The sequence below is a fragment of the Diorhabda carinulata genome, chromosome 2, assembly GCF_026250575.1.
Source record: "Diorhabda carinulata isolate Delta chromosome 2, icDioCari1.1, whole genome shotgun sequence".
Classification (NCBI taxonomy): domain Eukaryota; kingdom Metazoa; phylum Arthropoda; class Insecta; order Coleoptera; family Chrysomelidae; genus Diorhabda; species Diorhabda carinulata.
The window spans coordinates 30,555,060-30,578,875 of record NC_079461.1 but is presented as its reverse complement, the minus strand read 5'-3'; the positions used below and the strand labels follow the sequence as shown (position 1 = coordinate 30,578,875).

At 30.8% G+C, this 23,816-nt stretch overlaps 1 protein-coding gene and 1 long non-coding RNA gene across 2 annotated transcripts in view; both read right to left on the bottom strand.

Moving 5' to 3' along the window:
• Positions 1-227: 227 nt before the first annotated feature.
• LOC130890904 (uncharacterized) overlaps positions 228-23,816 on the bottom strand; it is a 113,293-nt gene continuing 89,704 nt past the window's right edge. The window contains exons 10-16 of the mRNA XM_057795312.1: positions 13,824-13,961; positions 12,471-12,659; positions 12,280-12,419; positions 8,303-8,506; positions 6,727-6,873; positions 5,329-5,469; positions 228-5,142 (exon numbers count right to left, since the gene is read on the bottom strand). Of these exons, the coding sequence (XP_057651295.1) occupies positions 4,900-5,142; positions 5,329-5,469; positions 6,727-6,873; positions 8,303-8,506; positions 12,280-12,419; positions 12,471-12,659; positions 13,824-13,961 (1,202 nt within the window). The 3' untranslated portion in view covers positions 228-4,899. The remainder of the gene's footprint in view (positions 5,143-5,328; positions 5,470-6,726; positions 6,874-8,302; positions 8,507-12,279; positions 12,420-12,470; positions 12,660-13,823; positions 13,962-23,816) is intronic.
• Positions 16,436-19,048, bottom strand: LOC130890905 (uncharacterized). Its single transcript, XR_009058798.1, has 2 exons — positions 18,314-19,048; positions 16,436-16,744 (listed from the first exon to the last, which is right to left on the bottom strand). It is a non-coding gene; the product is annotated as an uncharacterized LOC130890905 (long non-coding RNA).

Genomic DNA, 23,816 nt, shown 5'->3' with positions numbered 1-23,816 from the left:
ACTTTTTCTCAAATGCCTTTATAGACATTTAATTTCAAAGAAGCCTGTTCTGAAAAAATTTGTCTCCATTACCAATCAGTTTAACTGGGACTCAAGTTATGACTTTATTTTTTGAGTTTTGAATATTTTTCATATTAATATATTATTATTGTTGATTTGCACATAGTACCCACCTTCTTTCTTCATTATTTTATTATAAATGTTCACAGGAAGAAATAAAATTAAAATTTATAAATAATTTTTTATTGATATTACATAACTTGCAGAAAATATTGTAGCACTTCATTTACTATCTTCAGCATCCTAAATAAGGCAGCTTACTCTTTTTGTTTTATACCTACATAATTATTTAAACTACTACATAAATAATAAAATGTTTATTATTAGAATTGAACAATGTTTAAACGCCCAATACTAATTATTACATGGAAAACCGGCAATTCATTGATATTAAATTCCTGTTAATTTCAATTTAACATCAAAGATTTTATGTAAGCAATAAATTCAGTAACAAATATGAAAACAGACCAAGAAATTAAGTTTACAGGCAACCCTAATTTCATGATCAATTATATATGGATCTTCACTGGGATTCAATTAAATTCTTTTTCCAAAGTAATATCTAGAGATTACAAAATGTCTTGTTAGATTCACAATACAATTATAAAAATTATTTTTATTCACTCAGTAATATTCTATTTTTATTATTACATAATTAGTTATCGATTATATAAAGTATGAAAAGTGTTAAATGCCAAAAATTAACAAATTTATAGCTTGCTCCATTTAAAAATTATAGAAATGGTAAGTAAACTTGGTGGAAACAATAATTCAACAAAAAATTCTTTATGATCAAAAAGCACATAGTATATTCGTAAAGTAAGTTCCGTTTTCAATTTGCTCCGCAGCAGGTATTTTGAGCTCGCTCTTGGATGTGTATACATCTTAGTGTAACACTTGTTTAATTTCGTTCAGTTAATTAAATATCTCGCTTTTTATAAAATTCGGTGATTTGTTTTCGAAATCTCGCATTCAGTTAAAAAAATTGGAATTCATCAACAAATCTGAAAGGTCTAGAATGAGATTCAGTGCTGAGAAATTTGATTCTTCAACTGAATGAGTTGCCTGATAAAGTGCGCGAAAAACGCATTGTACTTTCAAACTTACTGCATGATAAGGTTTATACACTAGAAAAAATAAAAAAAAAATTTTTAGCACAGCTGATGGGTAGTGAATATTTTAAATGCAAAAAGTTATAAGAGATGAAACAAGCAGCACTCTCTAGAGTATAAAAACGCTAAAATGATAATCTAGTGGATTAGTATATATCAAAAAATTTATCAAATCGTCATTTGACATCCACTCAATAATACATGACGAATTGGCAAATTAGCTGAGGCGGTTTCACAAAAACTTGGAGCTCCCTTCAAGGCCAAAAAGCTTTATACTCCGCAACAGCTTCTCATCCTCGACAAGACACAGATTCGTCTATCTTTGGAGTATTGGAGCTCGGTCCCCAAGCATACCTTGAAGATGCTCAATCCAATACAGAAGAGATCAATTCGACTTACAGGCAACCCAGAGTTGACCAGAAACTTATACAGCTTAGAGCAAAGAAGAAAGGTCGCTGACCTGACTTGTTTTTACCGATACTTCCACGGCAGATGCTCTATCGAGGTGTCTTATACTCGACAGGAAGACGTGGCTCATTAACACAGAGTTCGCCTGCAGGCGCTCAGAACGGCAGTTTATCGGTACTCCTTTCTTTGGAGAAGTACAAGCCTGTGAATCAGCTACCAAGGCACGTATTTTCCGAACACTACAATCGACAGAAGTTCAAGATAAATACCCACAGATATCTCCACACGGTAGGCACCACTTGAACTACTTGAGTGTAATAGGGTTTACTCTCTTATGCTTGTTTTTGTATAAAAAAAAACTGAATAAATCCAAAAAGTACACTAAAAATTGTGAACCTTAAACAAATGAGGATTAATGGCATGGAGTTAAATTAAACCAATGTCCTTGCAGAGTTGTGGTATAAGTAATTGCCGGTTTTCTCTATGATTTAATCACTTGATATAATCATGCAATTTATTTCTTTCATTCTAAATTTATTGTTCATTAAATAACTTCTTAATTAATTATAAACAATCCATTTGTTATTATACACATACAGGATGATCCAAAATGCTCTTTTTCAAAAAATGTAAAAACTGTTATAATCTAAAAAACATTTTAAATTTATCATATAACACAGTATTTATCAAATTATTGTACCTGGTGTTTACAGTAAAATGTTCACACATATTATCCTAATACGGGGATAGTCAGAAAAATCTACACGTGAAAACTCGCACTGACAGTAGTCAGTGCCAGTAACAAACTTTTGTCCAGATCGTATTATTCGTGGTACATGACCAACAATATCCATACTCGATTATAGTACGCGCACCATCACCTACATAGACGTGCAAATGTAGTAAATTCGTTTCGGACTAGTTCGCTAGTTCAACTGAAAAGGATGTATGTATGTATGTATGTATATTATTGTACTTGATATAACAAAAACTTATTCTAGTGTACAAAAGCTGTGAGATACGAGTCATACTTTTTATAGAGACCAAGAAGAATAACTTCTCCATCTGCTATTTACAATACATAAAAGGAAAATCTCTTCCCTTGAACTAAGCACTTCCATATGGCAAATTGAAGAAAATATGTTTGCGACGTCGTGCAAAATACGGGTCTGCGCTTTGCTCATCAATGCAAATATAATAAGAATGACATTTAAAGCATTTTGAAACTTCTTCATCTTCAACTTAGAGTACATAGCAATATTCATTTGATTTATGGGCACTATATAGTAGTCAGTAGCTTTAAATTTCGATAAATAATTTAAAAATCATTTTAATTATACAAAAAACCGAGACAGATCCAGAGTTTTTTCTTACTCATTACTAAAGAAACATTTATAAACAATATTTCTCTTTTTACGAACAATTGTTACATAGCGGTGTGACATTTTTTACATGAAACCTAAAATTTGGAAATATAGAAAAATAGTCAATATTTAAATAACTATGTCCAAAATTTTTTTTAATGGAATGTATCAGACAGAATGTTTTCAATATCACTTTTGTTTAATAATTTCAGTATAAATTTAACATCGAAATACTGAGTTAAAACAGAAAGAGGATGTAAATATGTCTCGGTTTCTCACAAAATTAAATAATTCATATTCCAGACTAACTAATTAAAATAAAATTAATAAAATACACAGATTATAGTCCTTCAAATATTATTACTATATTAGATGCAGTTTTAAAAATTTAAACGAACAAGATAAATTACAAATCAAATTAATTTTTTTCAAATATTGTAAATTAAAAACTAAACTGACATGATTGGGAATATAGCAATAGAAAAAATACCAACAGAATTAACAATGCAGCAAATATGAACAAAGGAAAAATATTAGTCTAGTGGAAATTAAAATTATTTTCAAAATCCTCAGTTTGGTGTATGCTATTAGATTCTTAATGAATTCCGTTATTCACTAAATAACTTGCCAAAAACACAAACATTCCTTCTACTTATTAAAGTGGATAATTCCATCAACAAGTAAGATTTGATCCACTACATACACGCATGTTACAGATGTTGCCATGCTTGACATTTCAATAGCTAATGCCTATGTGCTTTACAAATGTGCTAATGTTGATAATAAATTGTCGCGCAAAAATTTGTAACTTCTGTCCAAGGACAAGAGATGAAAGGTGAAGACATTTTGCCAAAAATGTCAAGCAACTGTTTGTAAAAACCATTCAATTGAAAAACAATGTATGTCGGGATTGCGACAAAAAGTAAATGTACAATGAAAACGTCGTGTCAAAATTTTTATTTATTTATTAATAAGTATTTTTTTGTTACAGAATGAAGTAACGAAATCATACTGTTACGGTATCAAATTAGATGGCATCTTGGATATTCTATTATTTTGTTTTTGGATTATTATTAATCACTACATTTTTCAAGTCAAACTTGCAATGATGGTTACTGTCCAAGTTTATTTTTAAATTGAAGACTTATGTTCAATTTTTTTCTTATAAACTGCTATTTTAAATACTGTTTAAACAAAGATATATAAAAATAATACAACAATTTTTTAATATTTGTTTAAAATTATTGTTTTAAAATGAGGTGTTGAGTGCTAATCTGAACGCATACTGCACAACTTTATGTGAATGAGATTCGCTTGAATTAGTGTGGAATAAATTATCCATATATGATACGTTATAAAAGAAAATATATGGTGAAATGGTTATCACAAACAAATAAAATCATGAAATTCATAAAAAATAAAATGTACAGGATAAATCTGGAATCGTTAATTTTTATTTGCTTAACAAAATAAAAATGAAAAATTACATCAAATTTTGTATGTATGAGTTACCCTACTTCATTTTCAATATCTTTCCAATAAAATGAAGAAGAATCAAAATTCCTAACTGTCTTTACTAGAACAAAAATTTTCTGATTTAAATATGGATGTTCTTTAGAGCTCTATTAAATTCTGTGGGATTATGGATATAGTAATTCTTAATTGAATTCTCACTTGAGACATTTGAAACTTTTTGTACTGCTCAGATTTAAATTATTAGTATGGCTTAATCGAATTATTTCTATGCTATGTTAAATTTGCAAAAATTCAAGGCAAAATATATTTGTACAACACATAATTCATTACAGGGACACAAAGACATTTGGACCTAACCTGTATCAAAAAGCATATTTATAAATACACATTTTGTTTTTTTTATTTCTCACAGACACATAGAACCCGCATTCAACTTTTAAAAAATCACCAAAAATTTCTATAAAATTTCTTTCATTTTATCACTCGCCTCCTGTAACTGTAACCTCTTTTATTATGGCACCATCTTGTAAAGGATCGTCTAAGGAGGCACTAGGTGAGCTGTCTAATACCTCGGCACATTCTTTCACCACTTCAACAGATTCTGTAGTTTTTTCTTCTGATTTATTCACAAGATTTTCATCTGGGTGGTCTTGTTCTTCTTCTTCGGGAATTACAGGTTGACTAATGTCGTCATCACAAAGCGTATCGTTTATTTTAATATCCTACAACATCAAAATGATTAATAATAATTGAAACTGTTAAACTTTTTGTTCTAGTAGTAATCTCTTTCTTTTTAAATATTTTGAAAAGTAATTAGAGAATTTTCAAATAGAATGCCTCCCAAGTCAACCCAAAAGAAATTAGCGACTGAAAACATACAATTTGTGTCGTTTAATATTAATATTTACCTGAGCTCTAAGAGATACAGCACCATCAGTTGTTCCTCCATCTTCACCACACGGCCTTAATACCAGGTACAAGAGTAAATCAGACAATGAAATAATTCCTAATACTTTGTCTTCATCATCTACGACAACTAACCTATGAACCTGAAAACATAAAAAAAATGTTTATGACATTTTAACCATTATTATTATACAAGGGGATCCACGAATATGTTCATTCATTTCTAGAATAGTGCATTGAGAATTAGGGATAGAGGAATAGAAGATATAATTAATTTCATGACATCGTCTGCCCCATAGTTTTGAATAGTAAAATATATGTTTACGTTCAAGTTTAAATAAATTGGATATGGCGATAGGTAATGAAATATAGTCAGATAACTTTTTTCTATAAGAAAAGCTTATGAAAACAATTTCTTCAATTATTAAGCATTGGTATATATAGGATTCATCTTTTAAAATTATTCCATATCTATAGGAAATGAGGTAGGTATCACGAAATTAATCACTTCCAAAATATCAATTTCATAATCAAAACCGTTTGGTAAGTAATAGGGTTAAAAGGGATTTCCAGTTTACAACTTCAAAAGTTATACACCTCTCTTATTAGACAGTTTAAGAAAACAAAAAGAGTGCATCTGACATTGGGACGTATTTTCAAAATATATGTACATAATTCTAGATCAATCTATATTTAGAAAAGTAAACATATGGATTGGTAAAAATTCATTATTTTATCATAATGAATGGCCTAACACTACTAGTACTCCAATTCGCCAATGATATAGTACTGATTTCCAAATCCGAAAGATTACAATATAATCTTGATGTATATCAAAATAAACTGAGAAAAATTGATATATAAATATAAAGAAGCAGAACCATTTTAAAAAGCAAGAACTAATTACAATTATTTAAAATAAAAAAATTGATAAAGTAATAAAGCTACAAGTTTCTATAACACTCTGAGATTGAGTCATATTATATGGTGGCGACTCTCGTTTCCTAATGTAAAACGCCTACCAAATTAATATAACTTCTGCCATGGTACCAACATGATCCTAGTTTCGCAATTTTTCAGGATATCTGAGAGTAATGATATTAGCGTAAAATGTCATTATCAAAGGACAAAGAATTTTTAGCATTTGGTAACCTAATCTATCTTTGCAAAAATCACTCTATGCGATGCTATTGGGTGTACCCTTTTTAAAGAAAAAAGAGACAAACGAATAGTGGATTCGGTGTCTTTAAGGAGTTTGATTTGCATCGGGAAAGATAGCCTAAGCAAAACTAATTTGTCCTGAAATCGTGTTTAGTCGGTAATATTATATATACATTTGTTGGCATCCATCACTTCTAAATGTCTTCCATTATTTATGTTAAATGATTCTAGAACCTTACCTCAGCTTTAACAATCTTTTCCATAATGGCATAAAGTGTTTCATCTAATTTACATTTATATACACCCTCGAACCACTCGTTTCTGTGTTCATTGGCTTTTTTCAATGATACATCTAAATCGTTGTAAGTTTTTTCGGCCGCCAAATTCTACAAAAAAAATAGATTTATACTATATAGAATATAAGTATTACAAATAGTTCTCTTTACAACATAACTAATACTTTAAATAAAATTTCACAAAAATATATTTATTCAACTCTTTTTAAGTTGGATGTAAATGATTGAAGTTGACTCTATTATTTACATTTAGAAATATTCGGAATAAATGGTTATAGAAGCATTATTGATATATTCAAGTGCGAAAAAATGAGAGTGCTGAAAAAAATCCAAATGTTTAATTCAATATCTCTATATTACGCAGCATATCCTTCAATAAAACTACTTCTCTTTGTCAATTTTTGGACAATTTCCAATAAGAAAAATCAATTTTCGACCAATATAAATGTTTAAAGACCAATTAAATGTAAAAATAAAAATACATAAATTTGAATTATAAGTTCCAATAATTTTAAAACCGAAGAGACTTAAAATCAAGAACATTTAGAAGCATTAATATACTTAAAACATATAAATAATCAAGCATTAAACAGAATGAACTTGAAAAATCGAATGTTTGATGGAATTAACCAAAAAAATTACAAATTTCGATTTAGCAAAATTTAAAAAGACAATTTCTAAGCAACTGATTTCATAAAGGCTAGAAATTTAAAATAATTAAACTGCTTTTTTGCGAAATAAACTTATTAAAGTCAATAAAACCTGGAAAATTCAATTTTTAATGAAAAAAATTCAGAAAAGTCAATTTTTTACAAATTAAACTTTAAGGAACCGAGTTTTGAACACAACAGACAATTTTATTAAAAACTTAAGAAATTAAACTTAGAGTACCCAATTATTAAAGGAAGAAAATTGGGATGAGCCATATTTTGACCAAATTTTAGTTAGTAAATCCAATTTATGATCAAACTAAACTCAATACTGTAAAAGTCAACATTGAACGAATAGGAAAGTCAATTATTGACCAAATTAACATTTTGAAAGCCAATCTTTCAACAAAATGGATTTGGAATAACCAATTTGTGATTAAATCAAAAACAGATTGGCAAATTTTTGAAATAACAAAATTTAAAGAAACTAATTTGTGACATATTAATTCTTGGAAAGGTTAATCTCTCAACAAACTTATAAAAGTCAGTTGTTGACCAAATTAAACCATTTCTAGAGCTACCGAAATGAGTTCAGTAATTAGTATAATTTACAAATATGACAGTATCAACTTCATATAAAAAACATAATTGAAATAAAAAAAAATTAATCAATAGATTCGGGAACAATTAAACAAAACCACTTAAAAAATTTTGTAGCAAAAAATACAACAATGGTTATGTTACCATAACAATTAACTCATAGTAAACAAATTATCTTTAATGTAAATCTTATTATTCAATACTGTGATTAAAATGTACATAAATATGAATGTTCTCGTTTTAAGGATTGAAATAATATGAACACTTACAATAACATCAAACTTTGCATAAATATCTACAAGTCTTCCTTCATTATCTATCACAGGCAACGCCGAAACCCTCCTCTCGACGAACTTTTTTAAAGCTAGAATTATTGTAGTTTCTTCGGACGCCATTTCTATATTGTCATAACTACCAATTCGAACTTCTCTCAAAGTTTTAAGCATGTAACTTGGTTTTGGTAATTCGTTAATCTAAAAAGTAATTTCCAATTATAATTATTTTACTTCGTAAATAAAGAATTATTTGAGTTTTATTATATAAATCTACTAGACTTCACTTGACGTGATCAACTAACTAATAATTAATAAATTGAAGTAAATTTTTAAATTGTGAATACTAATTGATTTTTGTAAGGCTGCAAATATGATAGATCAATGTAATCAGCTCTTCGGTGAGAAACCAACAATGTAATCAAACATATGTGTTTTAACTACATTATAGAATTAATAAAAAACATTTTTAGAATACTCTATACACAAGGGTGGAATGAGAATAAATTTTTATTACCTTGATGTAATAGTTGAAAGTTGCGTTTAGGTTCAAATATTAATAGATCAAAATTTTGTTTTATTTACTTTATGTATGGAGGGTTCGCCGGATGCCCAAATGTTTGAAGAAAAATTAAAAATTCCTTTCCGTGTAAATGTTGCTAATAACAAATATCATAGTAATACTGGATGTATAAAACGACACTGCAAAAGTGGTAGCTGCGGTTAATAATTTAGTGTGCTCACCACGCCCTTAAAAACAACAAATATTCATCTTATTTATCGCTTATCTATAGGCCCAAACAGTTTTGCTGTACCAATTGGCGTTTTATTACAGAAATGTGCAACTTTTCCCCTAACTGAATACGGGCCAGTTGAACCAGAAGTTGAGTTACCTCCTTTAGCTTTTAAAGATCTAAGTACTGATCAAAGATACCTGTTAGAAATATATCATGCAGTTGTCAATGGCAAATGTCCAACTGATTTGGCTAACAGATCTCCTGGGAAACTAAATCACGCTCGCTGGCTCACATTTGCGAACCATATAACTTAAATTTGATTCCACTTAATTCTGATGAACCATAATTCTCTTTTTTTTTTTTTTATTTAGGAATTCGATAATTATTTTAAAACTATATAAGATGCTCCGTAATTTTTTTGTTAAGTAGTCAACATGAGTTTTCCATCGGAACGTACAATCTAACATTATTTCCAAATATCTAATTTAATTAGCTGGTTTTATTGTTAAACAATTTTGTATTGTTATATCAAATTTGAAAGAGCTTTCTCGAAGCAGCCGAATGGTAGATAAAATGTTTTTTGAAATCCACCGACAATAATCTATAGTCCAACCAAGTATTAATTTCTACAAAATCCCTTTCAATTTCAAATTGTACCAGCTTGTCTTCTTATATAAAACCACAGTATCTACAGCAAAGCTGATGATTTGACCCATTTTTTTCGATAAAAATATATTATTCATGTAAATAGTGATTAACAAAGGGCACAAGACAGTTCCTTGAGGCACTCCACATGTGATTTCTTTTGTTATACTTATTGTGTTTTTTATTTTGACCTGTTGTTTTATATTTTCCAGCTAACTTTGAAAAAAACTATATACTAGACCTCATTCCTAGATTCTCTAAGGTTTCTAGTAGAATGGAATGTTTATCCACATCGATAAAATATTTATTGAATATATTGGACATTAGCTCAATGTCATGAATTATTTGGTTATTGTCTTTGATACTTTGAATATCCTTTATTTCTGTTTTTAATACCAATTATATCGTGAAAGTATACGCACCAGTTTGGTTCAGTATAAAGGAAAGCAATTTATGCTCTTATGGCGCACAAAATCTTTGGAAGCTGATTAAGTATTTTAGTCATGTCATTCAGCGCAATGTACATTTTGCGCAACCAGAAAACATTCTTTTGAACATGGTAACAGATTACAGGGAACAAATTAAGGAAATAGGATTGCGAAGAATACTAAAAGCAGAAAAATGGAATTACAAGAAATTCAGTTAAGTGTTAGAACTTTCCAAATACCAGCAATTAACCAGCAAGGGAGCATACAGAGGTGATCTATTGGCAAAGTTTAACGGTAACTGAATCATAGGCTTTTCGGTATATTACAGAAGCAGATCTTCAAGAAGCAGCAATCCAAGTAAAAAGTAAGTTGGATATCCCTAAATTTCCTTATCATACACAGGCAGTGGGACAAAGTATTGAGGCTTCTTCGTCGGTAAGTGGACCTAGCAGAAACTTCATAAAAGCAAAGCTGAAGTCAGTAAATTTGAAAGGTCTTGAGATATCACAGGTTTTGACATAAGTTGGACGGTAGGGCTAGGACGTGGAGGAGCTCAATAAACATACACCTACACGTGGTGAGTCTTCGTAGGTTTAACATGTGAAATAATGATTTTTGTGAATTTTGTTTATTCTTGCGAGCCTTGTATATATTAATATTTCTTTTTGACTATGATTTTGCAAGAAGTAATATCTATAATCTCAAACTTTTTCGCTATTAAAAGAAAAAAATATATAAAAATATGTTTAATGAAGTCTAAAAGAAAATGTCCCTTTTTTCTCTAAAATTTGACTTTTGATAGGCCCGGCGGACCCTCGAGACATGATTTTATTTTAAATTGCTAAAATTCCTGCGATCGAAAACACAACACTGCAACTTTTGTAACTATTAAAAATCTGGGTCACAAAAAAATTTTTTTGTAGTGTTTTTACTAAAGATACACGGTCAGTCATATATTCAAGTAATGTAATACGATTCTATCGATTTTAAGTTAAACAGTTTTCTGAAAATAATGAATTAATACGACATAATAAAAGTAAGTTCACTCTAAATAATGAAGAACGAGAAATTCCCTCTGGCGCTGACCTTAAGGAAAATTAATGTTCAGCACACGATCACGCAGATGACTCACTGCGTATATGGTACAGTAACACCCTTAAATGAATTGTTTTGCAATGAATAATAATCTTTGTATTTGAATGAGAAACTACAGACTGGGCAACTGGTTACCAAACAGTCGGCAACGCGTTGGTAACCGGTTTGAAGAAACTCGACCCATTGATTCGGTGGCAACTTGAATCACACACCTCTCCAGGGTTTCAATGGTCGACAATACAAGTTTTCCACTTCAACAGATTAGTAATTCGTTGGAGTAAAATTAATGAATTCATTTTAGTTATCAATTTTTGTTTCTGGAACTTTATTCGTGATACTAGTCGAGTAGTGCAAGCGATGCCTGCCGTATAGAGATGCCTGGGTATATTGATATTGAAGTTCTGTAGATTGTAGTGTTCGGGAAAGACGTGCCAGTAAAACAAAGAATAACAATTTATATTCGAATCAAAATTATCAAAGTTAGTTATATATATCCGGATTGAAAATAATTAACCAAAACTTTGCAATATCATCCGGTTTGTGGAGAGGTTCATTCGTATAGAACATGCAGTTAAGTATACTAGTAATTTTTCTATTGGTATTTAGTTAGGATCAGAACTTCTTGGGATCATGTGCTACATTTTTATGTAGTTATAATGACTTTGAAGTATATTTCTCTTAACTTTTGTTGGAAGTTGTTGTAGGAATACCAGCACAGACTGCACATTGCATCTAACTGTCAAAATTTTCCGGAAGCTGGATGGTAGAGGAACACCGAGGTCGAGAGAGATTTGTAAATAATGGGAGTGAAAAACTGGGAAACAAATTGCTATAAATAGACAGAAATACAAAGGACTAGTAAACAAGCTGAATGTTTAAGAAGACTGATACTGAGCCTCCCCTGAATAAGGCTAGGAGAGCTCGACAGAGCAGGCAAATTCCAAATAATAGTTACAAAGCAGTGGTAATATCAAAATATTTTTGAAAATATGTAAAAGCAATGGTAGATTTGCTATTTTTTATCCTTGACATTAATACGAGAGAAATAGAATATTTTAATTATACTTACATACAAAAATAGAAACCTAAGTATTCGTTTATGTGTGAGAATGTACAGTACATTTCCCGTATCGGGATCTATGACAGGCAACCTGTGAATTCTATTGTGTATTAGGGTTTTAATGGCATCATAAAGTGAGGCATCGGGACCTGGAATAATATTATTTAGTAAACTTCAATATTTCCAAATTTTCATCGTACCTATGTTAATAAGAGGCTTCTTATCTTTCAATACTCTTCGCCATGTATCTAATTTGTGCTCTTCCAATTCATCCATAGCCACGTCGGGTGATTTGTAATACATCCTAAGAATTTTTATAAAATCCGTGATAGTTAACATACCGACAAATTCTTGTTTGGTACTATCCCATAACGGCGCTGCCCTAACACCTAAAATAAAACAAATAAAAAATTCTTTCCTTTATACATTGTGTAATTGCTTTAGCGTTAAAAATACAGCGTATTTTGCGACAAAATTCAGAAGGTGATTGCTTGTAACAAAATTAATTTGGATTTTTCCTATAGCATCAAAACAGCCCTTTAAATGCAAATTGGAACTACAAAGTCAAATAATACAACAGAGAATGAAATACAAGTACTTTGAAATTGACATAACCAATTATGGTTGAAGGTTGAAGACGAATTGAAAGGACAAGTAGCTAGAGCAAAAAAGGTTGCGGAATGTATTCAGAACGTAATATGACGGAAAAAACACCTAAGACAAGAAACGAAGGCACCAATTTACATGATGATGATGACCACGACCAGAATCATCAAAAACGAAACAATTCTTGGAGACCACAGAAATGATAATTCTCGGATGGATCTCGGGAAAAACACTATTAGACCGTGAAAGAAACGAAAAGATCACATGATTAAGTGACGTAGATAAATTAACGAATGGGTATCACAGCGATAAAAAACAATGAAACCACATATAAGTCGAATGTCAGACGATAGAGTGGTGAAAATAACAAGGGATAAATCTCCAATTGGAGAGCATCTAGAGCCGGGATGAGGAATTATATCGAAAAAGAAATAGACGTTAGACCTATCATGGAAGAAGAGCAAGAAGAAGAAGGACTTCAAAGTAACTTATTAAGGAATTTCAGGATTCAGATTTTACATTTGGGGACCTCATTTCAAGGGCTGTTCGTCTTTTGAAACTATGGCGTCACCTTCTCCACTCTTTCAGAACTAGATTTAGAAATATTTTCAAGAGCGTTAGGCGAAGACTATATTTCTGTTATAGTCCTTTTTTTACATGATTCAATTTTAATTGTCAACTGTTGTATGGCTTTCAGAAGTGTGTTTGTTGTTTATATATATTGTTATCCAGATGTCGACATGTCAAAACCCTCAATTAATCACAAATAGATTGACATACGAGTACACTTCAACTAATTAAAATGTTAAGTGAGATGGTAGTTATTTTAAAAAATAATTATTCAATATAGGTACCTAGTCTTGTACATTTGATAATGAATTGAAATGTTGTTTTAATCAATATAACTTTAGTATTTTATTACGTCATTAAGAAATTTAATTACTTACCATTATATACAAGGGCAAAGAAGGCCTTTTTGACTAACAATTGCGTATCGAAGACGACCAATTTAGCAGATGTTGGAATGAGGTCATAACACTTGTGGAATTTGAAAAATTTAACGAAAATTTGGGATTCATCTTCTTCTGAAAATAACCAAATAAAATCATAGATGTTTATTTTTTTCAAAATAAGTAAAATGTAGACAGCCTTGACCCAAGAGTGGATTGTAGTAATGGATGATTCTATTTACTTAGTGGATTGTATTTTATGTTTGTTGTTGTGATATTATGATTGATTAATTATATGAGTAAAATTGAACGAATGCGATAACTTCACTTTATTTTACTTCATTACGTTAGGACTTCTCTTTCTTTTTACTCGGTGTCATTATAAAAAAAAAACTTTTCACGCAAATATTAGATCAACAATACAGTATAAACAAAAATATTCAGTTCCGTTAAACGTAGACTTTGCTATCGAAAACATACACCATAGGCGGATATAAAAATATACACTACCGAGCAAAAGGTTTTGCCCACCCCATAATCCTTAAAACGATACACTTTAACAAATTCCTCTTTTATATTGTCAAGTTAAGGTCGAAACGGTATCTTAGAAACCAAATATAAAAGTGTTTATGATTATAGTTTAGTCCCAGATAGCCATGTGAGACGGAAGATCGTACTGTGATTTTAACTTTTTGGATGAAGACATCTTTTTGTGAAGTTCGTATACGAACTGTATACGGAAATTAAAAAACTAACGGTTGATATTAATGACAAGTCTTAATAGTCGAAGCAAAATTAACATAATACCATTGTCGACGAATTACGTATCGTGGACTTCAACTTGAAAAAATATGCATCCACCAGAAGCTTGAGCGATATAAAACGTTCAGGACGGCCTCCAAAAACCACTGCTGAAGATAAACGTATTGTATTGATCAGTAAAAGAGATCGCCGACTGACGGGCCCAGAGATAGTAACTCAGATCAATGAATCTAGGGATCTCCTTTGAGAACTTCTATAGTGAAAAGGAGAATAAGAGAAGCTGGCCTTTTGGAATGGTGGCAGTGAAGAATCATCTTTTAAGACATCAAAATAAGAACAGATTGCAGTGGACCAAAGAACATAAAAATTAGACGCATAAAGAATGGGAGAGTTTTATTCAGTGATCAGTCAAAATTTGAGAATTTTGGGTCTTAAAGAATAGTATTTGTGCGCAGGTCGAATGTAAAACATATGTTAGATCCATGAGTACTCACGTCTATACAACACGGCGGAGGCTCGATGATGGTTAGGGAATGTTTTGGCGACTAAGAAATGTTAAAAATTGAAGGAATTTTGAAGAAATACGGTTATAACAATATTAACGGAACATGTAGTACGTTCTGATAGCACATGATTAGCAAAAAAATTATCTTCCAGGATGACAACGATCCCAAGCATTCCTCGAAGCTGTGCAGAGAGTATTTGGAAGAATTGACAAGAAAGCATATACTGAAAATAATGATTTTGCCATGAAAGCCAACCCGATTCATTTGAAGTGATACAAATTGGACAGGGACAGAAAGCAGTGCTCTGAAAAATGAATGGAACCAAATAGACGACGACTATCTGTCAAAATTGTTATAAAAATACCAATATTGTGCACCGAAATAATAAAAGCGCATTGTTTTTATTTGCTATGTTTCTACCGAAACTATAAAACGGGCAAAAACTTTTTACCGAACTTAACAAATTAGTTAACTTTTCTAATCGGTACTTAATACATTCAAATTTATAATTTTTGTTATAGAAGCAGCTATGAATCATTTATGTAAACATGATTTGACAAATCTTTTTATATTATATATTACTATTTCCTTTCAGAGTTTTTTCCATGTTGCAGTGTTGCACTGAACTAGTTTTAAATATGAATTAAAAATACGTTCCATCGCTAAAGATTCAGTTCTAAATTTAGAATCTGATGATTTAATGAAGTTTAAGTTTCTATAAACATCTTGTAATACATTGGGAATTTTTTATTTACATATTTATTTACATTATTTGATATTTCATCAATCAATTGCGTAGGCGTGTGCAAGTTTATATTTTATGAACATGAACACAAATTAATATTAATAGATATTGAACGAAAACAGATAAAATAAATTCGATTCTAGATATTATACTTCTGATATCACAAAAGGGTTGAGAACCTATGATGGGTTTGTCTGCCCTTTTGTACCGCAATCCATTGCGGGAAAACTTTTTTTTCTTGCATGACTTCAGGCATTCCCACTTAGGTATATAATTGGAGCTTAGAGCTCTAATGGCTACTTAATTATCTGACTAGATGATGATCTCCTGTTTGCAATAATTCCTTTTTAGATTGGAATAAACATATTTCTCGATTGCATGTATTTCTGCTTGAAAAATGCTTGGTGTTTCGCTCTAGGCCCGTAAACATCTATCCCAGTTCTTTCTGCTGTTATAAAGCCATCCTATCGAAAACTATTTGAAAACAAAGTGTAAATAAAGTAAGACACGTTATGATATTAGAAATTTAACCTATAAACAGGAAATTTTTCAACATTGAGCATTCCTCTTCGATTGAATCTTACAATATTTATAAATTTCTTTCCTTATTATTGACATACTGCTTCGTGGCACCCAGTATGTAGGTATCATACGCGTATCTCTGTAGCTAATTTCAAGTGTTTTAGTTATTGTTGTGTAAATTGAATCTTAAAATTTATTGAAAAAACTATAACTAAATGCAAAGTTATTTAATCTCTGTAACATATTAATAAAAAATTCTTACGCTCTGTTTTTAATACTTATGTGATGATGTCTTCCAAATCGATTCAATAAGTTCCAGTACGTTCTATCCGAATTGTTAGTGTCATTTTTCGATTTCCTTCTGCGAGGAGTATAGTGAATAACTGAAAAATAAATGCACCTTGAAACGGAATTTACTCTTTACCGCAACTTTTAATGAGTAACAAGCAAAAAAAATCAATTTGTTTATACGTCAAGTATGAATATCTATTAATCAAAAATAGTATGGCTATTAAATAACGCAACTGGCACTGTGAAATATTTTTTTAAGACCGGTATCTTAAAGTCATTTTACATAGATTATTGTTGATAAGAAAGTATTGAACGACAAGTAACGTTTCTGTGAGAAAACAACAGATTATACTTTCGCATGAAAAAAATACAAGCCTAACTATAGCTAACTGTCTACCAAGAAGAAGACAATACTACTTCAGTTTTATTTGCGTCAGGTAAAAGTCTACCGAAGTTCTAATAGACACATAATTTATCTAGATGGGCCATGTTCTAAAGGAAAACGCATTATTCGCTCAGTTCACGTCTGGTACCCTGTTTAAACCAAACTTCCTAACAGATAGATACATTTTACTCGTCTATTCGCGTTTTATAATTTAATATTCAGTTGTAGCAAGTTAACGAGGAGTGAAAATAATTTTTTTCTAAGTTTCTAAGTAGGACTACAATTAAGTGCATCTGTCTAAATAACGGCGTATAATGCCGTCCAATTAATAATAATTTGATTGCTTTTTAATGAATACTTTCTCGCATAAGATGTATATATTTTTAAAAGTATTTATACAAATATTAAATTTAAAAAATGAGATATCTACGCTTAAGGTAAATCAAACAAAATTGTCGATGGTTTTCATAATCTGCAATGGATATTGGAAGAAATATACTAGCAACAACTTGTCACAGATATACAGTGCCAAATTTCAACTAAGCGAAGTGAATAGAGTGGTCAATTTTTGATATATGACTTTGATTTTCGTCAGCAAATTTTTATTTTGTAAATATAAAGTTTTTTTTAGAAAAATTGAATAATTTATCATTTTTTCTTGTTACCGAAATATATATAAACATGTACGTTACGTTGATTTAGTTCTGCCATCGATAGACCAACTTTGATTTTTTTAAAAGTGGAGTAGACCACGGATCCCAAAATTTTGGCCACCCCTGGACTAGAGCTATATGAGAATCTTTTAATACAACCATTAGTAGAATCATATAGAAAAAAACGAGTAAAAAGACGAAAACATAACATATAAGAAATAGTTTGAGGCAAGATCCGGCAAATGAACTTGGCTACAAAATACACAAAACACGTGCGCACTGTAAACATTTATGACTTTATAGTTGTTTGAACCAATTGAAAGATACAATGAAAGTTAACATTTGAAGGCTTCAGATATAGTGATTTATAACCACTAGCGAGAGTCACTGAATTCGTAATAGAAGGTTACGCGGTAACAGTTCTCAGTAACTGGCGTTTAGAGCATCGTAGCACTAGTCTAGTTATTTGATAGCCATATTCGTAAAAGACTGCGAAATTTAGAAGAAGAAAACAATAAAGAAAAATAAGTAAATTTTTCAAAATACCAACTTTTCTAATAGTAATAATGTTGTCAATAATGATAAACGTTTAATATTGTAAAGTCTATAGAATAAACACGTACCTTTCTGTATTTTTTCCATTATAACACTATTGCCTTCCGATAAAGAAAGTCTATTGCATTGTTTCGAGACGTCAAAGTTTATACTGAATTAGAAATTGAGATACACTCATTGTAAATTCCCGTTCTTTCAGTAAGGTAACATTAAATAATTACCTTGACTATTCAAGAATTGATTTGCGTATATTTTTTTCCTTATTTACCTACTAGCTATCTTTTTATAAACGTGATGGGAATTTTCGATGTTCGTTCATTCGACCGCACATTTAATTACACTGAAAGTCGTGTCGGTTTTATGTTATTTTAAATTAGTTTCACATCAACTGCATTACAAGAAGAATAAACAACGTTCAATAACCGTGTTAAATATGCCGCTGGAGAGGTTTGATAACATTTATTTCCGCTATTCTTATCGAATCTCAGTTTATCGCTAATTATATTTATTTCGAATCTGCCAATTGCAAAATATATAAAAATGCATTTATTTACTTTTAAAAACTTTATTTCATTATTTCTATTATTACCGATGAGACATACAGTGTGATTCATTTAGATTGGAAGCACATATGTGTAATATGAAGTTACCGAGGGCGGTTCAAACATGATTATTATCAAAAATATACAGTTTTTATAGATAATTTCATCTATAGTTACACATTTTTGCCATCTCTATGGTATCGAAGAATTCCTTAAGCAACAGGGACAGTCATGCGCACTAAATCCTCTACTCGGTGTTGAATTTTTGACCTCCGAGGGCTTCTTTCAGTGATCCAAGCGTGTAGTAGTCGCAGGATGATAAGCTCGAACTATAGGGGGGATGTCCTAGTATCCCCCACTCCAGTTCTGATCGTATCGAGTGTGAGACGTGTTGGAATGCTCCTACGTTTCGAGCGATAAGTGGTTTTCACGTGTTTTTTCAGGTTAGAGTAGTATACTAAATGCTGTATACTACTGGAACGTTACAGAAGTGTAATTGTATACCCATGTTTCGTCTGAGATGAAGATTCGCATTAAAAAACCGCCCCCTTCGTATTGCGTCCCCAACTGCATGAATTTGTGCTCAAAGTTCAACAGTTTGCAAACCCATTGCGCCGTTATTTTCCGATATTGAAGGTATTCGTGTATGAGAGATTATATACTATCAACACTCATGTTCGGCCAAAATTTTTCCAACATTCATTGTACGGTGCTTCAAAATGAGGTGTTTGTTCTACGCAGTAGGTTTTATGCTGGTTCGCGGTCAACTATTATGCGGCTCATTTTGGAAGGTTTCGTGGTCATCTTAGAACACTTTGGTTCTTAAATACAGCAGAACTACTAGGTCACTCACTACCGAATTTATTTCGTAAATACCGAAGAATTTCCATGTTTTTAATACTTTCCCACACCAAAAATGTATGACAATACGTTGAGCAACGGCGGTCGGTGCTTGACGTTCACTACCACTAGTCCGATCAAATTAGACCAAAAAATAAGAGTGAAGCTACATAAATTCCCATCAAACTGAAAATTGGTAAAATTATTTAAAATATAATTGAAAATAAAAAAAGGGTTTTTCGCGATTATCACCAAAACCGTAAGTTTTACCATGAAAATACCTTAGACGAAAATTGTAGATCATAAAATTTTCTACAAAAAACGCATTAATACTTTTTTTACTACAAGCCACCGTTTCTGAGATATAATGATTCAAAAAGTTGTAAAAGTTATAATGTTTCAGATTTACTGTCGTGTTTAATGGCTATAATGATTGCACGAGAAATACCAAACTTGCTTAGCATCGGCGATCTTTAGAGCATCTTCGTCAATTGATAATTTATTTGATGAACTTACGACCAACCAGTCAAGAGAAATTTCTTATAAAACACACAACAAGTTTCGGTTTATTTCAATGTTGTAAGAAAAGTTAACTGCTGAAAATAAATTGGTGAAACCGTTAAATACGACAACTTTTTAACTTTTTGAATCATTATATCTCAGAAACAGTGGCTCGTAAGAAAAAAAGTATTAATACGTTTTTTGTAGATAATTTCATTATCTACAATTTTCGTATAGAGTATTTTTATGATAACAATCACCGTTTGGCTGAAAATTGCAAAAAACCCATCTTTTTGAACTTTGAGCTTGAATAAAATTTTTTCCATACACGGAAATGATGGGAAACATTCAAAGTCTATGTTCAATTGTATTTTCAACAATTTTACTGATTTTCAGCTTGATGGGAATTTATATAACTTCGAATGTCTAAATTGACCCAACTAACACGTAATCAGGTTGCGACCTTTTAAACATCTACAACGTTTGTCTCGATCATATTTCAGCCGTCCACGAACTTACCGATTTTAAGCATTTTTTTTTTGTTAATATCAACCAATAAATAGCTGTTACGCCAAAATAACATTTATCGATAACAAAATTTAGTTCAACTTAAAGATCGAAAATTTACAAAGCTAACAGTAACGAAAAAACACCTTGTATGGTCATGGAAATTATATTTCATTTTATATTGATTAAAAAAGGGTAGACGATCGCTGTTCAAAGTGTATAGACTTAAGATGTTGAAAAATAAAAATGTTGTTAGTTAGTTTGGTAACTTTTCAGACGACTCTCGTAATCAGCGAAATATCACGAGAACGAAGCTGGAATGGTTTATTGATTATTACATCGAATTAGAAGTGAAAGATAATCGATTATTTCGTTACAATTATATATTGAATTATTTCAAAATCCAATTTTTCCGATAATTTTTAAACTTGAAGCTATTCCAAAGTCATCCATTGTAATTTAAAACGTTTTCCGTCGTTTTTGAGAAACTACAACAGGTCGCAATACACTTGTTGGGCCCAGTGATTAAACTACGTCGCGCCAAAAGTATCAATTCGCAATTTCTACTTGCTGATTTCATCATGGATATAACAATTAAAATATATTTAATTAAATATCATGACAATAACTTACTTAATGGAAATGCAAATATTTCAATACATTTCTTTAGTGAAAACTCGGATATATTAATGATTCCAATAAAACATTTGACACTTACCCTTTTCGAGAACTTCAGCTAGCCAATCCTTATAACATTGAGAAATATGTTCGAATTCTTTTATTTCGTCAATCTTGTACACTTCCTCATCTTCTTGAGGTAGAAGAATAGAAAATTGTCCGGAATAGACATGAAGACGTATTGTCCTCGACATGCCCGGAAAAAGGGCACATCTTAATCTTATTATAATACCTTATAATTATCACATACTGAACAAAACAAAATTTGCATTTATTGACACAAGATCGTAGTGTCACTAATAATTTGGCACTTGGAAATTTTCGAATGAAAGTATCAATGGGGCGACTTTACAGCGTTAAGTGAAGTCAATGAAGCGCCACTATTTCTTCTAAAAATACGTTAATTCTATTGAATTGTTCGTGCTATGCTAATCGTTGCTACTCTTTCGTAGTTTGACAAGTATGAAACATTTGTAGCGTGGTTGAACAGTTTGATATTCATCTGTTGGGTTATCTATTGGTTGGTAGGATTGTGCAAAGTATCAATGTCAAATTATATTTTGCTAAAGACCGAAATTAGGTCGAAACGTCTATTTAGGGGCAATTTTACAATCTATAGTAAAACTGGAGATTAAACTAAAGATTAAACTATGGTTTTAACTGAAGAATAAACAAGATTGCTCTATTTCAGACCAAGGACAGATTGCAATTTCTCTGAAGATGAAGTAGTTCTTTTGGTTAAATTTGTGAAGAAATAAAAAGAAATGTTTGCGATAGAAGTACAACTAATTTAAAAAACAGGTGGGGCAATTAAAAGATTTCTTCTACGATGAACAACTTTTTGTTTTCTCGGTGCGTCCTCAATATTGATACATAATCATCGTTTTCATCTTGAATCATTTTATCAAAACCCTTTATAATATTGTTTAAATGTAAAATATTCGCTAAAGTTGGATTCGGATCCTCCATTTTATGTTAAACTAAAGTTTGAACTACATCTAGCCGGCCGGTAATGTTTAAACCGTAGTTTGTCGGTAAACGCTGTCTATGAAACGTGAAAAAGTCGATGTCTGAAGTTTAAACTGACGTTTGAGGTTTATACTTCACTTGTAAAATTGGGCCTTAAGATATCATTAATAATTTAATCCTAAAATCAACTCGTTTCAATAGGAAAATAATATAAAAGGAATAATGGAAGAAGAATGAATAGCTACCTTCACTGAGAGACATCCCTCCCTATATCTAAAGGTGGAAGATGCAACCCCCACTTATTTTATATTATAAGAATTCTGTACAAATTAAAAATGAAAAGAAATATATAACATAGAACTTATCCATTCTACCGATACTCAGAAATGTTGTTTTGAAATTCTATATAACTTTTTTATATCGACAAGATGAATTGGTCAAAAATTTGAAAAATAATCGGTAAAGTACCTTTTTTGCCTCTTCATCTTTGATTGTTTAATAAGTGTTTGATTTTCACAAAAAAAACTCTCGAACTTAAATAATTGTTTCCTCAAACCAAAAAAACTGAGTATTCGAGAGATTACATAGACGAACAAATAATGGGGTTTCAATATAATTACTAAAGTTACGAGGGTTGGGGCGAGAGTCGTAGCAACTTATTTTTTTTGAAGATACTAGTGTGGTTGGAAAATATGACACAAAAAAAAAATATAAAAAGAAATTATAAAAGTCGTTTAACAATATTTTCAAAAATAATACTTATTCGACCTTTTTACGCAGTTCGCTAGAAATTTGGTAAAAAAAATAAGTATGAAAACGGCATGGTATTAATTACATTTGTAGAAAATAAATAAGGCTGAAAGATCGTAACACATTAATTTATTACTGCAGTATACACGGTGCTAAATAATAACAAAATACACAAGTTGACATGACACACTTAAAGTACTCCTCTGCTACTGTTAACACACGCAAGCATTGAATACCATCAGCCACAGCATTTGCCGCATATATAATCGCTCAGCATGTATTCTCCTGTTGCAAATCTTCTAGCACTTAGTGGTTCTTTAATATATCCAATTCGGTGGATGTTCCAATTTTTACGCACGACACTTACCAATTGACTGATTTTACAGACCTCGATACGATACTACTATCTAACACAGATCCATCTGTTGTTCTACATATACACCATGCTTGCACGCGACACTTGTACGTTTATGATGATCCATGACATATTTACAATAGTTGCTATTACATATGCCGCAACCCTCGTATTTGGTTAAACTTTAATTGGAATCAGTAAAAGGATTTATGAAAAATATAATATACAAAAATGCTATATTTAACAAGACAATTATAATCTTTATTATATTCGAATAATGATGTTTTTTTAGTAGTTTTTGCGGAAAATAAGTAATTACACTAAAATACTTACTTAAATAGTCAAAAAAAGTAAAAACGGAAAGCGCAAAACAAATATAATTTAATCACTGAAAAAGTGAATAAACAGACAATTAAGAAAATTTCACAT